The sequence below is a fragment of the Dromiciops gliroides genome, chromosome X, assembly GCF_019393635.1.
Source record: "Dromiciops gliroides isolate mDroGli1 chromosome X, mDroGli1.pri, whole genome shotgun sequence".
Classification (NCBI taxonomy): domain Eukaryota; kingdom Metazoa; phylum Chordata; class Mammalia; order Microbiotheria; family Microbiotheriidae; genus Dromiciops; species Dromiciops gliroides.
The window spans coordinates 2,751,325-2,777,502 of NC_057867.1; the positions used below are offsets into that span (position 1 = coordinate 2,751,325).

The 26,178-nt window shown below is 45.0% G+C and overlaps 1 protein-coding gene across 4 annotated transcripts in view; it reads left to right on the forward strand.

Moving 5' to 3' along the window:
• DLG3 (discs large MAGUK scaffold protein 3) overlaps positions 1–26,178 on the forward strand; it is an 82,904-nt gene that overhangs the window by 35,436 nt on the left and 21,290 nt on the right. For all 4 annotated transcript variants that reach the window (XM_043974004.1, XM_043974005.1, XM_043974006.1 and 1 more), the window contains one exon: positions 22,156–22,270. In XM_043974004.1, the coding sequence (XP_043829939.1) occupies positions 22,156–22,270 (115 nt within the window). The remainder of the gene's footprint in view (positions 1–22,155; positions 22,271–26,178) is intronic.

The window sequence follows — 26,178 nt, forward strand, 5'->3', positions numbered from 1 at the left end:
GTGCTGTGCTGAGCCCACAGGATACAGATGGCAGCAGGACACAGGCCGGTTTCTGCCCCCAAGGAGCTTGTCTTTCCCCATCAGAATGTAACACCGAAAAAGAAGCTGCAAATCAGGCCCAGGGCATGCGCCTGGCCAGGAATGGCCGTGGCTGGCCTGGGCGATCTCCCGAAATGGAGCTGTCCAATCCCAAGGACTAAGCTGGATTTGAACTCAGGCCCTCCTGAATCCAGAGCCGGTGCTCTATCCACTGTGCCACCTAGCTGCCCCTACTCTGCTGTGTGAAGTGCAGCACAGGAGTGAGCTTCCAGGATGAAGAGAGAGGCTTTGTGCAGCCTGGCAAGGAATGAACCTCAGCTGAAATGCCCTTTTCTGGCTCCCCCTCCATGCTAGTGCCTTTCCTTCATTTACTACATCCAAGTTCTCCTGTCTCTAGCTTGTCTGTACGTAGCTTTTTTCATGTTGTCATGGGAGCTCCTTGAGGGTTAATCTTGTCTTTTGCCCTTCTTTGGATCCCCAGGGCTCAGGCAGTGCCTGACACATAGTAGGTGCTTAACCAGCATGCTCATTGACTCGAATTATCTTGTTTTCATCGTTTTTTTCTGAGGTTCAGCTAGAAATGCTTCTGAGACAAGTTGCTGGTCAGTTTTCTTTTTTAAATATTCAATGTTCGATGGGCTGTTGAGCAGGTGCTTTTGTAGTTGGATAGAAATGCTGGGAGGTGAGCTTGGAAGTCTGTTCTGTACCATTCCAGGTACAGATGAGATGTCTTGTGGTGGTGTGGAGTTTGGAGTTTATGGTGGCGGTTTGGAATGGCCACGCAGGTTAACACCATTGCACTCCACTGTTCTGGGCCAGTGGGATACCTGGGGGACTGGGCTCTATGATGATCATTCCATTCCATTGTGTTCTCTGGTATATTTGGAGAAAAGTCCTCTGAATTTAGAATTCAGATAGCCACAGTCCTAGGGCAAGGAGCTCTACTCCAGTTGTCATTGCTTGCATGTTCTGTAGATACACACAGGTGCCCAAAACAACAATAAATAAATAAAAGTTGGCACAGCTTTGGCAAACAACAAATAAATTAATTTGGGTGCAGGTGGCCAAAATAATGCTTTGTCAAATTGAAGAAAAGCTTCTTCTTATGCTTTTTTTTTCCTTTTAGCAACAAACATTTATTTTATTTTTTTTTCAAATTTGTATTCCAGAGTCCAGGAATTGTTCCAGGTAGAGAATGGCAAACAAGGACAGTGAGAAGGCAGGCCAGTCCAGGGTTCATCATTTGGCAGATTGAGGGAACCCATACTAGTACTTGCTGGTCCATGGAAAGTGGCCCCCAAGTTTTATCTAGTCTCAAGTCAAGAAAATTGTTTTGGGTGCACACAAAAGTGATGTAATATGATGACGTGGTTTCAAAAGAACCCTAGTGTGTGTGACTCCTCCCCGGGCCTCACTTCCACATCTGTAAAGTGAGAGAGTGGGACTCAATGACTTCCAAGGTTTCTCCAGCTCCAAAGTTGTATTTTTCTAATACAGTCAATGGGAAATGATTTCTAGCCTTGATATTTTCTCCCAGAAGTCTTGTGTGTGGCAGGGAATCTATTTCAGGGTTGGGAAAAATTCTGGACTAGATGATGGTTTCTAGTCACACTTGCAGAAAAATGGGAAGGCCAGGGTGACAGAATCACATGGGACACTATTTCCTTTGTGAGCAGGACCCAGTCCCCATTCAAGGAAATGCGGCCATTGCCTTTTGTGTCAGGCAGAGAAGGAGGGGTTTGCCTTGGTCTTCTGGGCAGAGCCAGATAAATGACAAAGAGCTCCAGGCTCACATCCTAGCCCTGTCGCTTTTTTCCCATTTTTAAAATTTTATTTAAAAATTTTGTTCCAATTACATGTAAAGATATTTTTTTTGAGTTTCAAATTTTTCTCCCACCCTCCTGAGGCCAGGAAGCAATCCGATATAGGTTAAACATTACAATCATGTGAAACCTATTTCCACATTAGCATGTTGTGAGAGAAGAATCAGAACAAAAGAGAAAAAATGCAAGAAAGAATAAACAAGAACAATAAGGAAAATGGAAATAGTCTGCTTCAATCTGCATTCGGACTCCATAGTTCTTTTGCTTTTGGCATTGTCTTGGATCATCATACAATGTTCTTGATACTGTGTACGATGTTCTCTTGGTTCTGCTCATTTCACTCAGCATCAATTCATGTAAGTCTTTCCAGGATTTTCTGAAATCTGCTTGCTCATTTTTTCTTACAGCACAATAGTGTTCCATTACATTCATATACCACAACTTGTTCAGCCATTCCCCAATTGATGGGCAGCCCCTCAATTTCCAATTCTTTGCTACCACAGGAAGAGCAGTTATAAATATTTTTGTACATGTGGGTTTTTTCTCTTTTTTATGATCTCTTTGGGATATAGACCTAATAGTGGTATTGCTGGGTCAAAGGGTATGCACAGTTTTATAGCCTTTTGGCTAGCCTGGTCTCTTACTAGCTGTGTGACCTTGGAGAGGGCACTTAACTACTGCACCTCAGTTTCCTTGTCTGTAAAATCCAGTATAGATATCATTGTAGCTTCCTCTGAGAGAGCAATAAAGCATTACAGAAGCTTGAACTGTTGTAGAAAATGAGTTGTTAGAACATGTCACACAAGGTGTTTGGAGACTCCGGTAAGATAACAGATAGAAAGTATTTTGTAAATCTTACAATCCATAGAAATGTCAGCTCGTAATATTATTATTCAGGATTTTAATCAATCCCCATGCTTTCTTCTGCCAAGGGCACCTTTTAGCCTCTGGCTAAATTTTGTCAATTTGTTGTATGTTTTTATTCTTTAGGTTTCTTTTCCTCTAGAGCCCATGGTTAGGAGCATTTCCCCTTTCCATTATCTCCATGTCGTTCTTTCACCCTTTCTCCTACAGAACCAATCAGAACCCTATTCTCTACCAGATCCCTTCAAGTCCCCTCCATTCTAGATCCTCTTCTTTCCTTTCTCAGTGCAGAAGATCTCTAAGCAGATTTTGACCACACAACTATTAGAATTGTGTCCTGTTGATTTCCCCATCCCCTCCTGCCCCAGGCTCCGTCTCTGACCAGGTTACTTAGAATTAGGGGGCATGTGTGGGGAGGAGTCTGCTTATCAGCTGGGATGTCAGTCTCAAACCTAGTTGTTCCTCCTGTCTCATTGTTCAGTCGGTTTTTTCCAGGCATGCCCAACTCTTCATGACCCCATTTGGGGTTTTCTTGGCAAAGATACTGGAGTGGTTGGCCATTTCCTTCTCCTGGTCAATTTACAGATGAAGAAATGGAGGCAAACAGTTCAGGTGACTTGTCCAGGGTCACACAGCTAGTAAATGTCTGAGGCCAGATTTGAACTCAGGAAGATGTATCTTCCTGACTGCAGACCCAGAACTCTATCTACTGTGCTACCTAGCTCTGTCCCCTCGATCATTGCTGTTTCCCTTTTCTCCCTATGTCTTTTTCTAAGCGTAGTGATCTCAATCCCCAGTGTGGCTGAGTCCTGGTTTGGGACAAGGACAGGCAGAATAGTGGATTCTGGTTTCTTTGTAATCCTCTTGGTGGTGATGCCCAGATCTTGTTTGGCTGTGGCAGTACATTGAGTCCTATAGGACCTCTAGGTTTCTCAGTCCCTATATTAGAAGCGTATAGTTCAGATGGTTTTTCCCTTATCCGTTTGTTAAAGCTATTTACGTGGCCTCAAGAGGCCTTGCAGTTTATTGCTATTGACTTGGCATTTCATTACACTAAAGAGCAGGCTTGGTGGTTTTGTTCCAACCCTCATTCCTGGGGGATTGTGGGACCTTTAGGTTTCCCCATTCAGAGACTTGCCTGCCTTTTGTTTTCTATCTCTAAGCCAGCTTGGGATGAGCCCCCAGTTGGGAAACCCCACATGCTTGCAGGATTTGAGGTCTGAGGACCTTTCGTTTGTATGCTGTTTTCTCAAATACAAAACATAAGTATTGTTTTTTCTATTTTGGAGAAAAGCAAATGTCTTGCCTGCCTGTAGGGGGGTGGGTGTATTTTCCTGAGCAGTCTTGGGTTGTGGGGGAGGGCTTTTGCCTTTGGCTTGTCCTCGTGATTCTCCATGAAGTGGTTGGCCCTGTTTAGAGCACACACTTATTAAACACCAGCCATGTGCAAGGCACTGTGGCATGTCCCAGTGATTCTCTGAGTCACAATGGCTTGTGCTCAAACCCTACCTTGGTGACAGAACCTCTTAAGTTGTAGAGCAGCAACCCAACATGCACTGGTAGAAGGGGCAATTTCCTCAGCTCCCTGCATCTGGACCTACTGGGACCCCTTTTCAAACAAAAGAAGAATATTAGTGGTATTTGTCTCAGAGTTGGGGATACACAAGCCAGAGACAGTCCTTTCTTACATTCTGCTGGGGGAATATAGCATTTACCTGGATAAGCAAAGACAAATCCTAGCCGGCATTAATGCAAAATTATTTAGAGGGAGTGAGGGGAGCAGTAGTAACAGTTAGAGCTTCTTTTCTGAGCAGAACCTTGAAAGGAGGATGGGAGAGAGCATTCCAAGGGTGGGGTGGTAGCTTGGACAAAGGCATGGAGGTAGGAGATGTAGAATCAGGCTTGAAAGATAGGTAGGAGTCACACACAAAGGGCTTTCACAGTCCAACAGACAAATTAGGGTCTGATCCTCGAAAACTTTTTTTTTTTTAAGCAAGGTAATTGGGGTTAAGTGACTTGCCCAGGGTCACACAGCTAGTAAGTGTTAAGTGTCTGAGGCCGGATTTGAACTCAGTTCCTCCTGAATCCAGGGCCGGTGCTCTATCCACTGCGCCACCTAGTTGCCCCCCTCGAAAACCTTTTTGAGCATAGAAATGACATGGTGAGCCTTGTGCTGTGGGAATAGCAGTTGGGCAGTTGTGGGGATGATAAATGGAGAGGCTGGGAGGCCACGCTTGTAGTTGAGGCCTGGTGGATGATGTACAGTGGTGGCTGTGGACATGGAGACAAGGGCGCATGGGTGACAGAGCTCGACGGGAAGACTAGCCAAGGGTTGGCACCTTTGGCGTGGGTGATGTGGTTGTGCTTGGGTTGGGGAGCTGTGTCTGATGAGAATGGGAGGGAAATGAAGGGCTATCTGGGTGAAGAGAAAGTGCTCCTTTTCAAGGGGTTTTGAGCTGGAGCTTGGTCAAGCAGTCTACAAAGTATAGGTCACCAGTCTTGACTTCAGATCCTGGGAAACTCGGAGAACCTAAGCAGATGACCAGGGAGCAGCACAAAGAAGAAGTAGTGATTAGAACCTGCTTGGTTTCCTCTGGGACAGGCCCATGTGCTGTCAAGAATGGGACGCCTGTTCCAAGTGCTTAACCAATGCTCTGCCTGCCTGCCTCCCAGTAACCTTAGCACTTTGTTGAGAGGGCTGTCATGGAGTCCTTTGGCTGGCCGCTGAGCCCTCTGGACCCCTCAGAATAATGTTTTTACTGCACAGAATAAACAACTAACATTTCTAGAGAAGCTGCTTTAAGGTTTTCAAAGCACTTCATAAAAATGATCTCATGGGGGGCAGCTAGGTGGCTCAGTGGATAAAGCACCAGCCCTGGATTCAGGAGGATCTGAGTTCAAATTTGACCTCAGATAATTGACACTTACTAGCTGTGTGACCCTGGGCAAGTCACTTAACCCTCATTGCCCCACAAAAAAAAAAGGTTAAGTTTGTAGTTGATGTGATACACACTATTAGACCTCATATCCTTCTTTGGAGTTTGTGATCATTGCTAGCACTGATCTAGCACTTAAACAATGGGACCTCATTATTGCAATAAAATACATGGAGTTACATAAGGGGTGCATTTTCTCAAAATACAAATAGCACAACATTTAATAAAAACCAGTTCCCAGAGCCCAGGTTAAGAACCCCTGCTGTCAATGTAATTCACCTAGGTTTGATTCAAGTCTTGCGTTGCTGAATCCTTTTCTATTTACTGATGTAAATACTTTTCTGAGTATAGCTCTCTTCTCTCCCCTACCTATCAGTCAAGATTGTGCTGCAAAACAAGCCATCATATCAACATTATCTGGCAGTATTTGTACTCTGCCACACCTCTGCAAAAAAAAAAGGAAAGGAGCCACATTTTCTGAGTTTTTCTACAGGGCCAAACTGGGTCATTATACTTTCATATTGTTCAGTTTTATTTTGGTGGGAGGTCTATTGATATTATTATTTTCCTGGTTCTGCTTATTTCATTCTACACCTGTTAATGCTTCTCTGTATTCATCAGGCTTGTTGTTTCTTACAGCACAGTAAGAGGGTCTTACAAATAATCATGGGCCACCATTTGTTCAGCTGTTCCTCAGTTGATGGCATCTTTGTTTTCAGTTTTTGACTACTGCAAAAAGTGCTGCTGTGACTATATAAGACTTTATACACACACACACACACACACACACACACACACATTCATATAAGACTTCTTTTTTCCGCCTTAATCTTCTTAGGTTATAAGCCTAGAAGTGGAATCTGTGGGTCAAGTAGTAGGTATTTTCATCCCTTTTTTGCATATTTTTCAAAAAATTTTTGATTTGGTAGAACAGAATGCAGCTTTTAAAGCTTTACCAAGTAGTTTTCAATTTTTACAATTTCCATCTTTTGTCATTCTTTGCCAATTTTCTGGGTATGATGTGAAACCTTGGATTTGTGGCTTTTGTTGTTTCACGTAAGTTTTTTAGTCGATTCTCTAGGATTCTCTAAGTATACCATTATATCATCTGCAAAGAATGATAGTTTTATTCCTCCTTGCCTATTCTAATTCCTTTAATTCCCTTTTCTTCTCTTATTGCTAAAGCTAACTTTTCTAGTACAATATTAAATAATATTGATCTTATTGGGAAGGCCTCTAACTTATCCCCATTACATATAATGTTTGCTGATGGTTGTAGGTAGATACTGCTTATTATTTTAAGGAAAGCCCCACCTATTCCTATGCTCTCTAGTGTTGTTTTTTTGTTTGTTTGGTTTTTTTGCAGGGCAATGAGGGTTAAGTGACTTACCCAGGGTCACACAGCTAGTAAGTCAAGTGTCTGAGGCTGGATTTGAACTCAGGTCCTCCTGAATCCAAGGCCAATGCTTTATCCACTGTGCCACCTAGCTGCCCCTCTCTAGTGTTTTTAATAGGAATGAGTCCTGTATTTTGTCAAAAGCTTTCTCCGCATCTATTGAGATAATAATATGATTTTGGTTAGTTTTCTTATTGCTGTGATTGATTATGTTGATAGTTTTCCTAATGTTGAACCAGTTCTGCGTTCCTGGTATAAATCCCACCTGGTCATAGTGTATTGTCCTGGTGATGAATTGCTATAATCTCCTTGCTAATATTTTATTTAAGATTTTTGCATCGATATTCATTAGGGAAATTGGTCTATAATTTTCTTTCTCTGTTTTGGCTCTGTCTGGTTTATACCACATTTGTGTCATAAAAGGAATTTGGTAGAACTCCTTCATCGGTTTTTCCAAATAATTTGTATAGTATTGGAATTAATTGTTTTTTAAATGTTTGGTAGAATTCACTTGTAAATCCATCTGGTCCTGGAAATTTGGTGGCTTGTTCAATTTCTTTTTCTAAAATGGGCTTATTTAAGGATTTTGTTTCCTCTTCATTTAATCTGGGCAGTTTATATTTTTGTAAATTTTCATCCATTTCATTTAGATTATCAGATTTATTGGCATACAATTGAGTAAAATAACTCTTAATTATTGCTTTAATTTCCACTTCATTGGTGGTGAATTCACCATTTGTTTTTCTTCTTTCTTTTTTTTTAATCAAATTAACCAAAGGTTTATCTGTTTTATTTTTTCACAAAATCAGCTCTTATTTTTATTTATTAACTCTATAGTTTTCTTACTTTCAATTTTATTAATCTCTCCTTTGATTTTCAGGATTTCTGATTTAGTATTTTAATTGGGGATTTAAAATTTGTTCTTTTTCAACCTTTTTTAGTTGCATGCCTAATTCATTGATCTCCTCTTTCTCTATTTTATTCATGTAAGCATTTAGAGATATAAAATTTCCCCTAAGAACTGCTTTGGCTGCATCCTATAAGTTTTGGTGTGTTGTTTCATTGTTGTCATTCTCTTGGATGAAATTATTGTTTCTATGATTTGTTTTTTTTTGTTGTATTTAGTTTCCAGTTAATTTTCAGTCTATCTTTCCATGGCTTCTTTATTACAAGTACTTTTTATTCCATCATGATCTGAAAAGGATACATTTACTATTTCTGCCTTTCTACATTTGACTGTGAGGTTTTTGTGCCCTAATACATGGCCAATTTTTGTGTATGTGCCATGTAACACTGAGAAAAAGGTATATTCGGTTTTCTCCAGAGGTCTATCATATCTAACTTTTCTAAAATTATATTCACCTCTTTAACTTCTTTCTTACTTTATTTATTTATTTGGTGAGGCAATTGGGGTTAAGTGACTTGCCCAGGGTCACACAGCTAGTGAGTGTCAAGTGTCTGAGGCTGGATTTGAACTCAGGTCCTCCTGACTCCAGGGCCGATGCTCTATGCACTGCACCACCTAGCTGCCCCCTTTCTTACTTATTTTGTAGTTAGAGTTACCTATTTCTGAGAGGGGAAAGTTAAGATCCCCCACTAGTATAGTTGGGTTTTTTTCCGGGGGGGGGGGGGGGAGGACAATGAGGGTTAAGTGACTTGCCCAGGGTCACACAGCTAGTAAGTGTCAAGTGTCTGAGGTCGGATTTGAACTCAGGTCCTCCTGAATCCAGGGCTGGTGCTTTATGCACTGTGCCATCTAGCTACCCCTACTAGTATAGTTTTGCTGTCTATTTCCTCTTGTAACTCATTTAACTTCTCTAAGAATTTGCATGCTGTAACACTTGGTGCTTATATGTTGGCTTTTATTCTCAATGTTCTGTCTTTCATATGGTTAATAGTTCACAATTCTTTTGCAAACTGTTTACATACCTTGGCCACTAATCCATCTTAGTCCTATATGGAAACGAACACAAATATAACTCTTGGATTTACCTTTTTAAGAAGTACTTGATGGGGCAGCTAGATGGCACAGTGGATAGAGCACCAGCCCTGGATTCAGGAGGACCTGAGTTCAAATCCAGCCTCAGACACTTGATACTTACTAGCTGGGTGACCCTGGGCAAGTCACTTAACCCCAATTGCCTCACCAAAAAAAAAAAAAAAGTACTTGATGCAAATTTTTTTTCCCAGTCGGAGGTTTCTTTTCTTATCCTAGCTGCGTTGATTTTGTTGGTACAAAGGCTTTTCAATTTCATGTAATTGAAATTAAAATTATCTATTTTATCTTTTATGGACTCCCCTCTCTTTTTCTTGGTTAATAATTCTCTCTTTTGCTATACCTGTGAAAGGTACCTGATCTTTTCTCTTATTTTTTTTCCTATGATGTAGCCTTTTATATTCAGATTACGTATCTGTTTTGAGCTTATTGTGTGGTATGTGGTATAAGATATTGGTCTAAACCATCATTTCTGCCAAGTGGAAAAGATGGAGTGATGTAGACTAGATGTCTGGATAGTACAGTTGGATGGATGGCTGTACAAAGGGTTAATTGTTCATGGTTTGATGTCATCTTGGCAGGTGACCTCCCCATGGGAGCTGAGTTGGGCCTCCTTGTGTGGTTGATCATTTTAATCAGTGACTTAAGTCGAGGCATAGATGGTCTGCAGCTGACACCGACTTGAAATGGATAGTTAACACAGCAGATGACAGAGTCAGGATCCTAAAAGAGCTTAACAATATAGAATATTAAGGTGAAGTTCAGTAGGGATAAGTGTCAGGTCTTTGGGATTCAACAAATCAATTTCACAAATAGAAAACGGGAAAGGCGTGGTTAAACATCGGATTGTATGAAAAAGAGATCTTAAGGTTTTAGAGAACTGCAAGCTTAATCTCCATCAACAGCCTTTGTGATCTTAGGTTTCTAGAAATAAGAAGGTGATACTCATAGTACTATCATAGGCTTAGAGCTGGAAGAGATTGTGGAGGTCATGGAGTCTAACCCCTTTGTGTTAAAATTGTATCTTGTTCTGGTCCCCTTGCCCCCTTCTAGTGAGTCTAGTAGGTTTATAAATAACCAGTGTAAATAAGACTTCAAAGTGAACATAGAAGGGGCAGCTAGGTGGCGCAGTGGATAGAGCACTGGCCCTGGAGTCAGGAGGACCTGAGTTCAAATCTGGCCTTAGACACTTGACACTTACTAGCTGTGTGACCCTGGGCAAGTCACTTAACCCCCATTGCCTCACCAAAAAACCAAAAGCAAACCAAAATTAAAAAGCCCTTCAAAGTGAACCTAGAAGTCAAACTGTCCAAACTGTCCCAAAGATCAAAGGGGCATCACTGAAAAATTGTATCTTATAGCAACCCAAGATCACCTCCTGAGACTGTGTGCTGAATCAGGGGAGCCATCTAGACGCCATCAGGGCCTTTGGGTCGTATGATCTCTACATCTCAAGTGAGTTCTAGACACTCACAGTCAGACCAGCAGATCACCAAGTGGTGCTGATAACTTTGAGGTGACGTGGGTATGTTAACTTTCAAGTTTTACCAACAACTTTGAGATGACTTTGGCATACAAATGAACTCACGCCAAGGTAGCAGAGAGAAGAGTTAGCCTGGTCCCCAAAACCCCATAAAATGAGACCCCAAACTCTTGCCCTGCCCAGGGCTCTTTCCCCTCCATTTGAACCCATGCTTGCAATTCGAATCCAAAGTTATATGAGTGATTCTCTGTGCCTCTCCCCCCTCCCCGTCATCTCTGCCTGCCAGCCTTCACTACTCCCCTCCCCACACTGTCTGCCTCTACACCCCCCTTTTTGCCTCTCATTTCTGTACTTTCTGTGCTGTTGGCCCCTCCACCCTCTCTGCCTCATTACAGTGGGATTGCAGCCTCACTGCATGCATGCAAGACCATAGTGGTCTTTTCTGGAGAGTATCCAAAGAAGCAGGCACACCTGCCCCATTTCATAATTCCATAAATTTATTAGCAATTCACCTCTCATTTTACAGATGAAGAAACTGAAACCCAGAGAGGTCAGTCAACCTCCCGAAGACCACACACCGGGCAAGTGGAGTAGTCCAAAATTGAGCCCAGGTCTTCTGACTCCAAATGCAGTGTCCTTTAGATTAGATGATAAAAGGTGTCAGCAGAGAGCTGCATAACTGGGCGGGGGCTGGGAAGATGGGCTGGTCATGGGAGGCAGCCAAGTGGTGCGGTAGATAGAGTGCTGGGCTTGCGGTCAGAAAGACCCGGATTCAACTCAGACTAGCTAGCTGTGTGGCCTTGGGTGAGTTACTGTTATTTCCATTGGGTCTGACCCCATTTGGAGTTTTCTTTTTTTTTTTTTAGTGAGGCAATTGGGATCAACTTGCCCAAGGTCACACAGCTAGTAAGTGTTAAGTGTCTGAGGCCGGACTTGAACTCAGGTCCTCCCAACTCCAGGGCCGGTGCTCTATCCACTGCGCCACCTAGCCGCCCCTTGGAGTTTTCTTGGCAAAGATGCTGGAGTGGTTTGCCTTTTCCTTCTCCAGCTCTTTTGACAGATGAGGGAACAGAGGCAGACAGGGTTAAGTGACTTGCCCAGGGTCACACAGCTAGGAAGTGTCTGAAGCTGGATTTGAACTAAGGTCTTTCTGACTCCCAGTCTGGTGCTCTATCCACTGTGCTGCCCAGCTGCCCTTCAACTTAACCTCTCAGCTCTTGTAAAATGGGGGGTTGTTGTGAGGCTCAAATGAGAGATTTGTAAAGCACCTGGCACAGTGCCTGGCACCTGGAAGACACCACATAAATGCCAGCTATCATCATCATTATTAGAAAGGAATTGGTGATGTGGGGCTCAAGTTGTTGAGAAGAGCTAGCTAAGTATACTTGGTTGTTATCTGCAGAAAGAAAATTGAATCCTCGAGAACTGATGAGATCACATTGAGGGAATTTAGAGAAAAAAGTGGGCCCTGGGAGTGCACCTCCCTCAGAAGGTTGGGCATGTTTGTAGACAGCTGCAGAGGAGCCTGGAGTCAGTGAGAGGTTGGGAATGAGGGTGTTTTGTGGAGGCACCTGCTAGAAGAGTTAGAAAGGCAACCATCAAGAGGAAAAATAGAGGGTTGATGTTGGCAAAGAGAAAGGCCACGTCTTCCTCAGCGCCTGTAGCAAAGGAAAGAATGAGGAATGCATTGGAGAGAAGAGGCAGCTCACAGTAGATGGTGTGAGGCAAAGTCCTGAGGCCCAGGGTGGGAATGGGATGAGGTTGGTGCGGGCGGGAGAAGACTGTGAAGAATGTGGTAAGTGAGCAGGGAAAAAGGAAGCGGCCCAGTTGAGATTATGTAGCTAGTGCAGTCGGTGTGGGCACGACTTGTTCCGGTTATGGAAAGAGGCAAACCACAAGGGTCCAGATTTGCCGAGGCATGAGCAGTGATCCGATGTGAGGGGAGAAAATAGTGAAAAATTGAACTGATTGTGTCAAGGATGAGATTGTGAAGAAGGGGCAGAGTTAGGCCACAACAGGTGAGGTGGCCTGAGAATGCTGAATGGAGCTCCCACAGAGATGGTGAGTTTAGGAGTAAGTTGTAAGACCAGAAGGAGAGGAGGTTGTGAAGGGCACGGCTAAGGAAAACCAGAGTTCAAATTTGGACTCAGACACTTACTAGCCATGTCACCCTGGGCAAGTCACTTTAACCTCTGTTTGCCTCAGTTTCCTTATCTGTAAAATGGGGTTCATAATAGAACCTATTTCCTAGGGTTGTTGGGAGACTCCAGTAAGTTCATATTTGTAAACTCTGAAGTGCTACGTAAATGCTTGCTGTGATGACGAAGATGAAGACGGGGTAGGAGAGGCAAGGTTTGGATTAAGGAAAAACTCGGGGGAGAGGTCGGCCTCTCGGCCATTTATTGGGGCATGTTCCCGTTTGGTTCTATTGATGTAGGGGAGGCATTGTGGTGGAGTGGGTAGAGAGCCTGCCTCTGAGCCAGGTAGAGCTCACTTCAGGCCCTCCTTCTGACACGTGCTGCTTATGTGACCCTCAGCGAGCCACTTGGTGCTCTAGCCAACAGGTGTCAGATACAGGGGCAGCAGACAGGTCCCCAACACTCACCAGTGTGACCAAACCAGATTTAAATGTCATGTGGAAATCTTTCATACAGAAAACATTGATAGCATTAAGTCCTAAAACTTTGTCAGTATGGGCTGGCAGGGAGTCTGGATCGATTCGTGGCCCTGAGTCTATTTGAGCTAGACAGCGCAGCTGCTCTGGGCCACTCTGGAAGGCGTTTCCTCCCAGCTTCCCTCCTTTCCCTGTGGCCCAGGGCTGGATTGTTCCCAGGTTCCAGCTGCTGCACCTTTAGGGCATCACTCTCTGGGGCCAAAACCGTATCTAGGCAAGTTTTGTAGCCCCTCTTGACCATGGCCTGATTAAAGAGGCAGATTTCAGCTCCTAGGGAAGCACTTGGTAGTGACCAGCTCTGCCTGCCCTGGGGAGCTCACTACCTCTAGGTGCTACAAGTGTTCAGTTTCAGGCTGGGCACTGGCCAGGGATGCTTCTGAAGAGATTCCTGCATTTGGGTGGGAGGTGGGATTGAACAATTATAATAGGAAAGCAATAGCAGGAAGGGTCCTTTGCCTTCTCTGAATGTGTTTTGGGGGTAAGGAAGCAGGACCTCTGCCACCCATCTAACAACTGAGGCCCCAGCTCATGAATGATGGCAGTACAGATTAGTGGTTTTGTGACCCCTTCCCAATTGAGTTCAATGCCACAGCATGCTGCTCCCAGAAATCTGCCTAGACTAAGGGAATTTGGAGCTGAGTGTTAAATGAGGTAAGGGGCATGGGTTGGCACAGAGGAAGGCAGGGGGGGAATAACATTTAAGATGGCATTTGGCATGGCTAAGTTTTGTGAAGTAATGAAAGGTGACTTGAGGTAAGCTGTGGGGAGAGGGAAGGCCTTGAAGACCAGGCTGAGGCAGCAAGGTGAGATCTTTAGCTGGGGAGTGATGAAAGAAGGGATTGTTCTTTTTTTTTAATCCCGAAAAGATTCTTTTTTTTTTCTTTTTTGTTAGGAGCAGTTAGCAAGTTTAATTTGGTGAAAGCAGAGAGCAGGCAGGCCAAAGAGGACATGTGGTGGGGGTTAGAAGGAAGGCTGTTGGTAACCCTGACAATGTAGTTAGTTGCTTCAGGGGCGAGAGGATCATTTTCACACTGAGAAAGTTAGGGGATTCTTTGTGGAAAGGGGACTTTTGTTCTCAGTCATTCAGCACCATCCAGACTAGCTCTTCATAGTTGATACAACTGTTGCTGTCCTCATGCCCTGCCACCAACACTTCCACTTCTTCCTCTTCCTCAGTCATCTCACTATGCTGTATCTCAGCCCCCATGACTGTGCCCTTCCCTTCCTTATCAAATACCAGAAAGCCCCTCTACGTAGTCTTCATATGTGCCCTGGTCCTTATTCTTTGCTACGGTCTGCAGCATTGGCAGAAAGTGTTCAAAGTCCAGCACCTTCACATTCATCTCATCACTCTTGGGATTCCCTAAGACCTTGAGCACCTCAGCATTGGTGGGATTCTGGCCCAAGGCCCGTATCACGTCCCCATGCTGGCTCTATAAGATCTTTCCATCCCCTGTGTGGTCAAACAGCTGGAAGGCCTCCTTGAACTCAGCAGTCTGATTGATCCTCCATGAAGTCACACATCTTAGCTGTGCAGCTCGGTCTCTGTTGCTGCTGCTGCTGCTGTATGTAATGGCTCCCGAAAAGATTCTTTTAAAAATCTTACAGCTACCATAGCTATTGTCTCTTGATCACTTTCACATTAATTTTTTTTAAATTTATTTATTTTACTTATTTTTCCAATTATGTGTAAAGATATTTGTTGAGTTCCAGATTTTTCTCCCACCCTCCTTTCCCTTCCCCTTCCCAAGGACAGCAAGCAATCTGATATAGGTTATACATTACAATCATGTTAAACATATTTCCACATTAGTCATGTTGTAAGAGAAGAATCAGAACAAAAGGAAAAAACCGCAAGAAAGAATAAACAAGAACAATAACAAAAAAGTAACAACAAAAGTGAAAATAGTATGCTTCAATCTGCATTCTTGTCTTGGATCATTGCATTGCTGAGAAAAATTAAGTCTATGACAGTTTATCATCACACAGTGTTAATGATACTGTGTACAATGTTCTCTTGGTCCTGCTCATTTCACTCAGTATCAGTTCACATAAGTCTTTCCAGGTTTTTCTGAAATCCATCTGCTTATCATTTCTTACAGCACAATAATAGGATTCCATTACATTCATATACCACAACTTGTTTAGCCATTCTCCAATTGATGGGCATCCCTTCAATTTCCGATTCTTTGCTACCACAGAAAGAGCAGCTATAAATATTTTTGTACATGTGGGGTTTTCCCCTTTTTTTCTGATAAAAGTATTTTATTTTTTTCCAGTTACATGTAAAGATAGTTCTCAACATTTGTTTATACAAGCTTTCCAATTTCAGATTTTTCTCCCTCCCTCCCCTCTCTCCCCCCTCCCCTAGACAGCAGTAATCTGATATAGGTTATATATATATATACACATAATAACATTAATCCTATTTCTGCATTAGTCATGTTATAAGAGAAAAATCAGAGCAATGAGGAAAAACCTCAAAATAGAAAAACATCAGCACCCAAACCAAAAGAAATAGTATGATTCATTCAGCATCTATACTCCACAGTTCTTTTTTTCTCTTGGATTTGGAGATCCTCTTCCATCATGAGTTCCCTGTAACTCTTCTGTACCATTGTATTGGTGAGAAGAATATAATTCATCACAGTAGATCAACACTCAATGTTGATGATACTGTGTACAGTGTTCTTCTGGTTCTGCTCATCTCACTCATCATCAGCCCACGCAAGACCCTCCAGGTTTCTCTGAACTCCTCCTGCTCATCATTTCTTACGGCACAATAGTATTCCATTGTATTCATATACCACAACTTGTCCAGCCATTCCCCAATGGATGGGCACCCCCTCAACTTCCAATTCCTTGCCACCACATAAAGAGCAGCTATAAATATTTTTGTACATGTGGGTCCTTTTCCCTTTTCCATGATGGGTTTTTCCCTTTTTAATGAAATTTTTGGGATAAAGACCTAATAGTGATATTGCTGGGTCAAAGGGTGTGTATAGTCCTTTGGGCATAGTTCCAAATTGCTCTCCAGAATGGTTGGATCAGTTCACAGCTCCACCAGCAGTGCATTAATGTTGCAGTTTTCCCATATTTTCTCCAACATTTATCATTTTCCTTTTTTTGTCACATTAGCCAATTGGATAGGTGTGAGTTGGTACCTCAGAGTAGTTTTTAATTTGCATTTCTCTAATCAGTGGTGATTAAGAACATTTTTTCATATGCCTATAGATAGCTTTAATTTCTTCATCTGAAAACTGTCCTTTGACCATTTCTCAATTGGGGAATGACTTGTATTCTTACATATTTGATTCAGTTCTCTATATAGTTTAGATATGAGATCAGAAACAGTCTGTAAAAATTGTTTGCCATATTTCTGCTTTCCTTCTAATCTTGTTTGCATTGGTTTTGTTTGTGCAAAACCTTTTTAATTTAATGTAGTCAAAATGATCCACGCTGCATTTTGTAATGTTCACTATCTCATCTTTAGTCATTAATTCTTCCCCTCTCCATAGATCTGACAATTAAATTTTTCCTTCCTTTTCTAATTTGCCTGTGGTATCACCCTTTATGTCTAGATCTTGTACCCATTTTGACTTTACTTTGGTGTATGGTGTAAGATATTGGTCTGTGCCTAGTTTCTGAAGAAGGGATTATTTTAATGGGTATAAAAGTGGGTTGGGGGAGGGAAGAGAGGCTACCGAATAAATGTTAAAGTAATCTGGGCCTCAACTTGGCGGGGAGTGGAAGGAGGTGAATCTGTGGAGGAGGCTGGTCCACTTGGGTGCTGGACTTACTGTGAGTTTGGGTTGGGATGGGTCTGCCATTGAGATTGAGGAGGAAATTAGGAAATGGCATGCTTGGGGGTACTTGAGCTTGGTTTTGAAGGTATAAGCATAAAGCTGGAGGTGATGGCTATAGATAACTGACAATGCAAATAACTGCCATTTCTATGGCAGGTGGTGAGGTGAATACTCCTGGATATGGTTGTTGAGACCACTGATTTGGGAGTGAGTATAGAGGGAGAGAAGCACAGATAGCCTAGAACAGAGCTTTTGGGGGTTCCCAGGCCAGTATTTGAGAAGGAGGAAGAAAAGCTAACAAAAGCCATGTAAGAATGTGGCATCATGGACCCCAGAAGAAGGGGTGACCTGCAGTGTTGAAGGAAAGAGCCTGATCAATGCACATGAAATTGGAGAACCCAGTGTCCTGTTCAAACAGGAGAGCAGTTTCAACTGGTTAGTGGGATGGAAGCCAGATTGCAGAGAATGAAGGAGGGGGCGGCAGGTCACCACTAACAGATTCAAATTGTGTGAGAATTTGAAAAAGCAAATGAAGGTGGGGGCAGCTAGGTGGCGCTGCAGTGGATAAAGCACCGGCCCAGGATTCAGGAGCCCCTGAGTTCAAATCTGGCCTCAGACACTTGACACTTACTAGCTGTGTGACCCTGGACAAGTCACTTAACTCTCATTGCCCCCCCCAAAGGCAAATGAAGGGCCTTTTTTTCCTACATGGGGGGAGAAGCTTGTGTGTTTGCCAATGGAAAGGAAGGAGCAGGGTTGGGGGAGAGACAGAGAGAGAGAAGGAGGGAGGGACAGAGAGTGAGATAGAGATTGGGGCAGTTGTGAACTAGAGTGAACTCCATCATATGGGAAGGGATGCGAAATACTTAGTGCAGTTTGGGGGCCTCAAGGGAGGCTCTGAGATTGGAGAGGCTTTGCAGATCTTTCTTCTCTGTGGAGCATAAAAAGCTGTCCACAACCTGGTACCCTCCTGAATCTAGGGGTTCTGACTTCCTGGCCAGGCCCTCCCCGCCATCTCTCAGCTGCGGACATTCCTCCTCATCTCTGCCTCTTGCTCTCTTGACTACCTCAAATCGTATTCTTCCAGGAAGCCTTCCCTGTTTCTCCTTGACCGTAGTCTTCCTTCGGAGCTTTCCCCACTTTATCCTCTCTGTGGGGGCAGGGTTCTCATGGACTGGCTTGGGTGCCCTTGGAGCCAAGCAGGAGGCAAAGTCCCAGAGTTGTTCTGGCATTTCCCACAGCAGAAAATTGGACCTGCCATTTTAAGCTGAGCTCACAGCTTAGCTGGATGTTTGTGTCCAGCTTGGATTGGCTGGGGTACTTTTTCAGAACTGTGGGCTCTCTGCCAATTAGCTCATGTTTCTTTTTAGTTCTCAGCATCCCCCACCAAGGACCATCACCTTGTCGGCCTTACCTAGTAGTTCCACATGCCCCTGCCCCTGTAAAGAGCCCACAGAGGCTCAGTAAGGCATCAGGGTCACCAACAGAAGTGGCAAGGGATGGACTCTTCAGATTTGCAGAAGGGCCATCTCCTTTTATGTAGCCTCTGTTGGGGCCCTTTGGCGGAGGCAGGAGACACAGCCCCAGACACTTGCTGGCTGTGTGACCCTGGGTAAGACACTCTGCCTCAGTTACTTCGGCTGTAAAATGAAGGTACATAATGACTGTTGTGAGGATCAAGTGAAATCATCCTTGGAGGAAAGCATTTTGCACAGTGCCTGGCACATAGTAGGTGCTTAATTAACAAGCATTTCTTTTCTTCCTTCCACCCACAGGAGCAGAGGATTTAGGAATAGCTCTAGAAATTTATGGAGAAGGAAACTGAGGTTCAGGGTATTTGGGCCTTGCCCAGGGTCCCATGGCTTTTATCAAATCATGGGGCTAGGACTAGAACCCCAGGCTCCTTGCTCTAAATCCAGGCCCCTTAGCCCTGATTGGCATTGGCTTGCTGCTGCTGCAGCTCTCCAAGGTTCTGGAGGACCTCTACTTGTTAGCTGCACTTCTTTGGGCCTCAGGTTTTTGTTTGTATGTTTTGCAGGGCAATGGGGGTTAAGTGACTTGCCCAGGGTCACACAGCTAGTAAGTGTCAAGTGTCTGAGGCCGGATTTGAACTCAGGTCCTCCTGAATCCAGGGCCGGTGCTTTATCCACTGTGCCACCTAGCCTCCCCATGGGCCTCAGTTTCTTAATCTGGAAAATGAGGGGGATGATAGCATAGACCTCCCAAGGCTGTCAGGAGGTGCACAGTGCCTGGCAAACTTATTAACAGGACGGACGGACGGACGGATGGATGCATTTGAGCTCAGGAGCTTGCTCAGGTAGACACCCTCTTTTTGGAGCACCAAGCTCCAAGGAAATGGCGTGGTTTTTTTGGGGGGTTATTTTTTATTTTGAAGGGACCTGGTTACTAAGCAACTGTCATGGCCTGGCTACTTAGTGGGAGTGTAATGGGACAAGTGGATTCCAAAGGATGGAAAGTTAAAACAAGTTGGGAAAGAACAAACAGATACAAGGAGAGATTTTTCTGTCTTTTATTCATCTTGTCTGCAAAGGGGCCTGTCTTGGCAGAGATCTCTTCCTGCCACATGCTCCTGTCCTCAGTCTCAGGCAAGAAATTGTCAGCAGGAGGTGGAGTGTGGGCCTGGCTCCCTGGGCAGGCCTGAGAAGGGGCCAGCACCCTTCTGCTCGCAATTCTGTGGTTGCCTGACCCTGTGCTTGCAGTTAGCACCCCAAGCTGCCTGGGCCTCTTTCCAGCAGTCAAACCAGAGGAAAAAAATAAATGGGGATTTTATATCACCTTGGCCATTGACACCACATGACTCTTGAGAAGTCACTCCCCATCCCAAGAACTCAGGTTTTTTTATCTGTAAAATAACGTAATTATTACCTTTTTTGTCATTTGTTTAACAAAGGAAGGCTTTAATTCTGGTGGGTGGATGTGGTGGGCTATGGCATAGCTAGAAATGATGTAAAAAAAAGAAGAAAAGGTAGCAGTAAAATTGATTTTCAGTAAACTCATAGAATCTTAGAGCCAGAAGGGAACTCAGCCAGCACCTGAAAGAAATCCCCGCCAGTCCCTGCCCTAAGACCTCCACAGAGGGGGAATCTACCAGTTCTTGGGTCAGCCTTGAGGCTGAGCATCTCCATTCCTGCAGGTGATTCCTCTGACATGACTCAAGGCTCTTCACCATCTTGGTTGCCCTTCTGTATTCTCTCCAGCTTTTCTCCTGAAATTGTAGCACCCACCCAGAACTGGATGAGAACACTCTAGGTGTGGTTGGGCAGGGTGAGAGGGCCAGACGCCATTGGGCTCTCATCACCTCCTTCTTCCTAATGCAGCCCAAAGGCCCCATTGCTCTTTTGGCTGCCATTTCATAATGCTGTCTCCACTGAGACCCCAAGATCTTTTTCAGCAAAACTGTTCTCTAGCCCAGCCTCTCCTATCTTGTACCTCAGAAGGTAATTGTTCAAACCCAAATGTAAGACTGTATACTTACCCTATTAATAAATGTCAGTTATAATGAGCTACTTGCCCTAAATGATCTCTAAGATCCCTTGAAGGGAGGCTCAAACCTTCTGTGAATCCAAGATTTTGCCTCTGTTTCTGCCTCTTCACTAGCTTTGTGTCCACAGGCAAGAACTCTTTTTCCTCCTTGAGCCTTAGTTTCCTCCTGTAAAGTAGGTGGTGGGTTCGTTGGCCAAGATGCTTTCTTCCTAAAGACACTCACAGCTTTGACATGACATGGAATTTTGGGAAATCCACCAGACTCTTGGGAAGCCCCTCCTTACTCAAAGGCCTCAGTATTACCTCAGTGGGGGAGCTAAGACCCTCAGGTGAGGCCTGGCATGTGGGGCCCACATTTGGAGTTTTTCTCTTCCCATCTATAAGATGACTCAGTGACTTACCTGCTTCCTCCAGGATTTCAGGGAGGAGAACAGTAACGAAGACCAATCACTAGAACACTTAGCAGGCTTTGGTGAATGAAAACAACTAAGCTAGGCCTGTTGTGCTCTTGGAGCCTTTGTCGAGAAGCTGTGACCTTGTACAAACAGGGCCTGGTCACCCCACCCCTTCTCTCTACCTTCATTGACCTTTTTATTTAGCTGAAGGGCACTGTGCCCTGCTGAGGAAAGGAGGAGTGTCACGTGTTGGAACAGGTGTTTGGTTTTCTGCCTGTATGACCCTCCAGACAAGAAGGGGGTGCCAAGTGCCAACCCTCTGTGGCATCTGACGTGCTTTTGTAGAATTGGCCCTGGCAGGGTCTTCCTGCTTCATTCGGAAACAAGGACTTTCATTCTGAAAAGCAGACTGGAGTGCCAGTTGGCTCATTTTCTCTCATTTCCATCCATCTGGGTTATACAAATCACCTTGTTTCACATAGTAGGTGTGTTTCTGAGAAGGGAATTTTCATTAAAAATGAATTCCATGTAAGTGCACTAGGGAAAATTGATAATTGTAAAAATTTCATGACAAATCCCGTTGTGATAATCACCGTTCCCTCGCCATGGCTTACATCAAATAGCTTTCTTTTGGCTTTAATAAGAGAAATGAGGGGCTCTTCGGTGTTTCCTGATGGGCAACGGGACAAGAACTTTGTGAACAGATACACAGATGCGATATTGGGGCTAGGGAAGTGGTGACCTGTGTCTTAGTGAGTTGAATGAGTTTGGTCATTAAAGTTGAAACCCGTCTTCTTTGCTTTTGTTCCCTGGATTGAGGTGGAGGCCTTGGCCTTTCCTCAGACCACCACTTTGTGTTCAGGCCATCTGCTGCTTGAAATGGGTGGGGGGAGTCTGTTCTACCATCTGTTTTTGTTGCTGTAAAGAGGAAACTAGAACCTCCCTCCAGTTGTTTGTTTGTTCAAGGATCAGATTTCAAGGCCACTAAAGGCCTTCTTTAGCTCAGGTTGTCCAAATGTTGCCTGTTTTTTCAAGCACATTCTTTCCTCTTATTGGTTTTCTCCTATTGGGGTGGAGAAATTTCTATCTCCCCAGGTAAGACGGGTTCTGGCTACCAAGCAAAGACCAACAGGGCTGGTGAAAGCTGCTTTCAGTTTATTTATTGGGTGTCCCTGGAATTTCGATTATCCAACACTTGGCACCTTGGGGTAATTATTCTTTTCTCACTCCTCCCCCCAGAATACAGTCGCTTTGAATCCAAAATCCACGACTTGCGGGAACAAATGATGAACAGCAGCATGAGCTCCGGATCTGGCTCCCTTCGGACCAGTGAGAAGAGATCTCTCTATGTCCGGTAAGAGGTGCAAACTGGGAAAGCTTGTCTACTCTGCTTCCATCTGGCCGCCTGATTATCCAAACAGACGTGGTTCCTTGGTGCCCTTGGTGTAGTGATCTCCGTCCCAGGAGACTTTCTGGGTTCTGGAGTAGTTTGGGGACCTCGCGTCTTGTCCATTGGAGGCAGGGTGGGGCTGTTCCAGCTCTGAGCCGAGCTTTGGCCAGACTTTGTCACCTGTTTGGGGAAGGGGAGGACTATTTGCTAGTTGCCTAGCGATAAGACAACTCTTCTGTCCTTGGGGTGCAGGATGACAAAGGCAACACAATGAAAATGGTAATTGCTGTTCTTTTCATGTTGCTAGATTTATTTTTCTTCTTTCAATATGTTCCTGACCCCACAGAAGGGAGCCAGCCTCTTTGGCCAGAAAGGCTCCCAGAAACCCTCCTCTTCTTGCCCGAAGAGATCTTTTAGCTGGTCTCCCTGTGTGTTAATAGCACCTCTCCTTCTCTCCCTCTCCCTCCCCCTCTCCCTTTCTCTGCCTAAGCCTGAAATCCACTTCCTGCTTGAAGGGAAAAGAGAGGCATGGGGAGTCTGGCCCTGGAGGGTAGCATGGCTAGGCTTGGGAGTTGAAATAAAACCTGCTTTTCTCGGCCGGAATCCTTGTTCCTGTCTTGGGGACCTGATAGAAAGGAATGAGGATGAAAGCTTAAGCCTATCCCCCAGAGGAGATGCCTCTTGTCCTTGGTCTGGATCATTCCGTGGCTGCCCCCAAAGATGTGGCACTGGAGTGGGAGTGGGGGAAGCCTCCCCATGGTCCCCACCCCCGCTTCTCCACAGCTTTTCCTTCCTAGGACAATTGATGGCCTAAAGTCTCCATTCTGACCTTTACTCATCGATTGCCTTTGTGGCTCTCTCGATGCCACACTGACATCTTCTTATGGACCACGGAGGACGTTGTTCAGAACGAGGCAGCATGCTTCTCTGGCGGTGGTCCCAGGCAGGCCCTGGCCAGGGTTGGATGGGCCAGGTGCAGAGCTGCCCCAAACCCCTTTCTGCTCTCTCCTTACTGCCTGCTTCTTCCAATACATTGCCCTTCTCTGCCCTGGCCTCTGCTCTGTACCCACCCCCAGCCCGGTCCTGTCCCTTTGCTGGTGTTCAGTCTCTCGGTGCTTCTGAATCTCCCCTCTCAATGGCTCTTCTCAGGCAGGACCCCATCCCTGGGCAGCATTGGTGACCAGCAAAGCCAAACCCTTAAATACTCTAATAAATGAAACCATTTCGCCAACAGGAAAATGAAGCTTGGTTTTCAGACTGCTCCTGCCTTCTCCCAGGGCCAGGTTCAGATTCTTGGGGGTGAACACACTTGAAGGTAAAGAGTCTAAAAGCTGGGAGGGCCAGAGGACAGGGTCATCTTGCCTTGAAGACCAGGGAAGCCCACATGCAATGAAGTGCTGTGTGGCAGCCAGGCCCCAGCACCTCCCCAGAGCATCTCTTGGAGCTCCCATGGCACGGCCCTGCACCCAGGTGGAGGACCAGAGCTGGGAAAATCACCTTGTCACATGGGCTTTTCCGACTTCTTCCTCTCTGGACCCTTGAGGGAACAGAGCAGCAGATGGAAGGCCTGGTCATTGTTGGGAGCCCTGGGGACTTATTTCCAAAAATATTTGTTAGAGAAGCTTTCTGTCATGAGGCGGTTTGCTCCTCCACCTTTAGCTGCCCCGGGCCAGGCACTGTGCTGACCTGTGCTTAGGCATGTAGTAGCCAATGGCAGGCACTCTCCCTTGGTCCAACTTGTTGCTAGATTATGTGGCACTAGACAGAAGGAAATACAAAAGTGCTTTGATACCAGAGAATTTGGTTGGATGATCAGATAGGGTTTTAAAGCCAGACAAGTGTCAGGACTTGGCATGAGAGGAATCTCTCATCCTCCATCTCTGGGGGCTGCTTGTGCTGTGCGATTCTCTTCTTCTGTGACCCTGAGAGGAGGCTGGTCCCCACAGAGTGTTCATTTCCTTCAGGGCATCTCTGGGCAACTTAAATTTCTTCTGCTTTTCTCTTTGGGGAGCCCAGTCCTTAAGCTCCTCTCCCTCTCTCATCCCTCTCCCCATAATTGTCCATCTAGGCCTGCAGCTTAGATTAGAAGGAAATCAAGGAACAAAGTAGTCTTAGCTGCATTCTGGATCCCCTTCAAGGGACACCTTTGGCCCAGCCTCAGAACTCAAGACTGGGCCCTGGCACTGGTCCTCAGAATTGGCTGGGGAGGCTGGAATCAGTGAGTACTTTGCAATCACTGCATCCTTCTTCGTGGTAGGCAGCCGGGCAGTGTAGGCCCAGAGGTAGCTAGACCCTTCATCTTTGAAGGGAGCTTTTCTCTTTGGAGCACTGTTCATAGGCAAAGGGAGAAAGTTACGTCTTCCATTCCAGCTGTCATTGGAGGGAAGGTGGTAAAACTGTTGGGTGGGAACCAGTGGTACATAGCGGCTTTTTGGCAGGCCCTCCCTACTAGCCTGGTACGCTGTGGTGTGTTCTGATCTCCTCCGTCTTCCCCATCCCCCTGAGCTTGTCTCTTTAGTCTCTGCTGAGCACCAGTTTTAAATCACCAGCTGCCTAGTAGACATTTCCAACTGTTTGGAATTTCTGTTTTGTTGACATGCTCATAAGCATCTCAGACTCAGCGTGTCCAAAATGGAGCTTGTCTTCTCACTGTTCCTCCCCCACCCCCCAAATCCTGACCCTCCTTATTTTTCTCTAGGGCAGTCCCATCCTTCCAGTTTTTTGGTTTTGTTTTTGGTGAGGCACTTGGGGTTAAGTGACTTGCCCAGGGTCACACAGCTAGTAAGTGTCACGGGTCTGAGGCCAGATTTGAACTCAGGTCCTTCTGACTCCAGGGCCAGTGCTCTATCCACTGTGTCACCTAGCTGCCCCATCCTTCCAGTTTTGTAGACACATTCACAGCCTCAGTCATCCTCAACTCTCCACTCTCATCTTCCATTTGCATTGTGGATTCTGCCTCTGCACTCACACAGACACCGTCCTGGTTCAGACACTCCTCACCTCTTGCTTCGATTATTACAATTACTTCCATTCCTCCTGCCCCACCCCACCCCCATCAGAACCTCAGAGTTATTTGTATCTTGTATCTATGTCATAGCCACTAAATTGTAAACTCCATGAGATCAGGGACTAGGACTTTCTCCTTTTCTGTGCTTTATTCCCCCCAGCAGTGTTCTGTACATAGTAGGTGCTAAATTAGGATCATTGATGCCATGCAAAAGTTTTGAGGGCTAGATGTCAAAGATCAGGGGAAATTTGGAACAGTTGGCTGAGTGAACAAGGTTTCTCAGGGACCAGGAATACTGGAACCCAAGAAAACCGGTCAGGCAGGCAGGTTCCCAAAGACTCAGTGCCAGGTAAACTAGGGAATGCTTCCAGGGAGAGGATTTGGTGAGCGATTCCCTCAAGTGAAAAGGGCACTGAATTTGGTGCCAGAGGCCCTGGATGGGAAGCCCCTTGACATAACCTTGAGCAAAGCCCTTCCCCTCTGGGGCCATTTCCTCCACTGTACACTGAGGAGACTGAACTGGGCCCTGTCACCCATGACGGGAATGCACACCTGCCTCAGAGAATTCTGGGTATCCTTCAAGACTTGGCTGCTACATGAAGAAGGCTCTCTTCCTTCCCAAAGCACCTTATTCACATTCATTTTACAGAAAGTCTATGTTGTCTCCTTTGTTTGAGTGTGAGCTCCAGGAAGGGAGGGGCTTTCACTATTCTCTTTGTTATTCCCAGTGCTTAGCTCAGTGCCTGGAACACAGTAGGCACTTAAATGGTTGTTGATTGATTTTAGTCCCTTCCAGCTCTACATAACACCTACTGTGTGCTAGGCACTATGCTAGCATATTATAAATATTTTTTCATTTGATTCT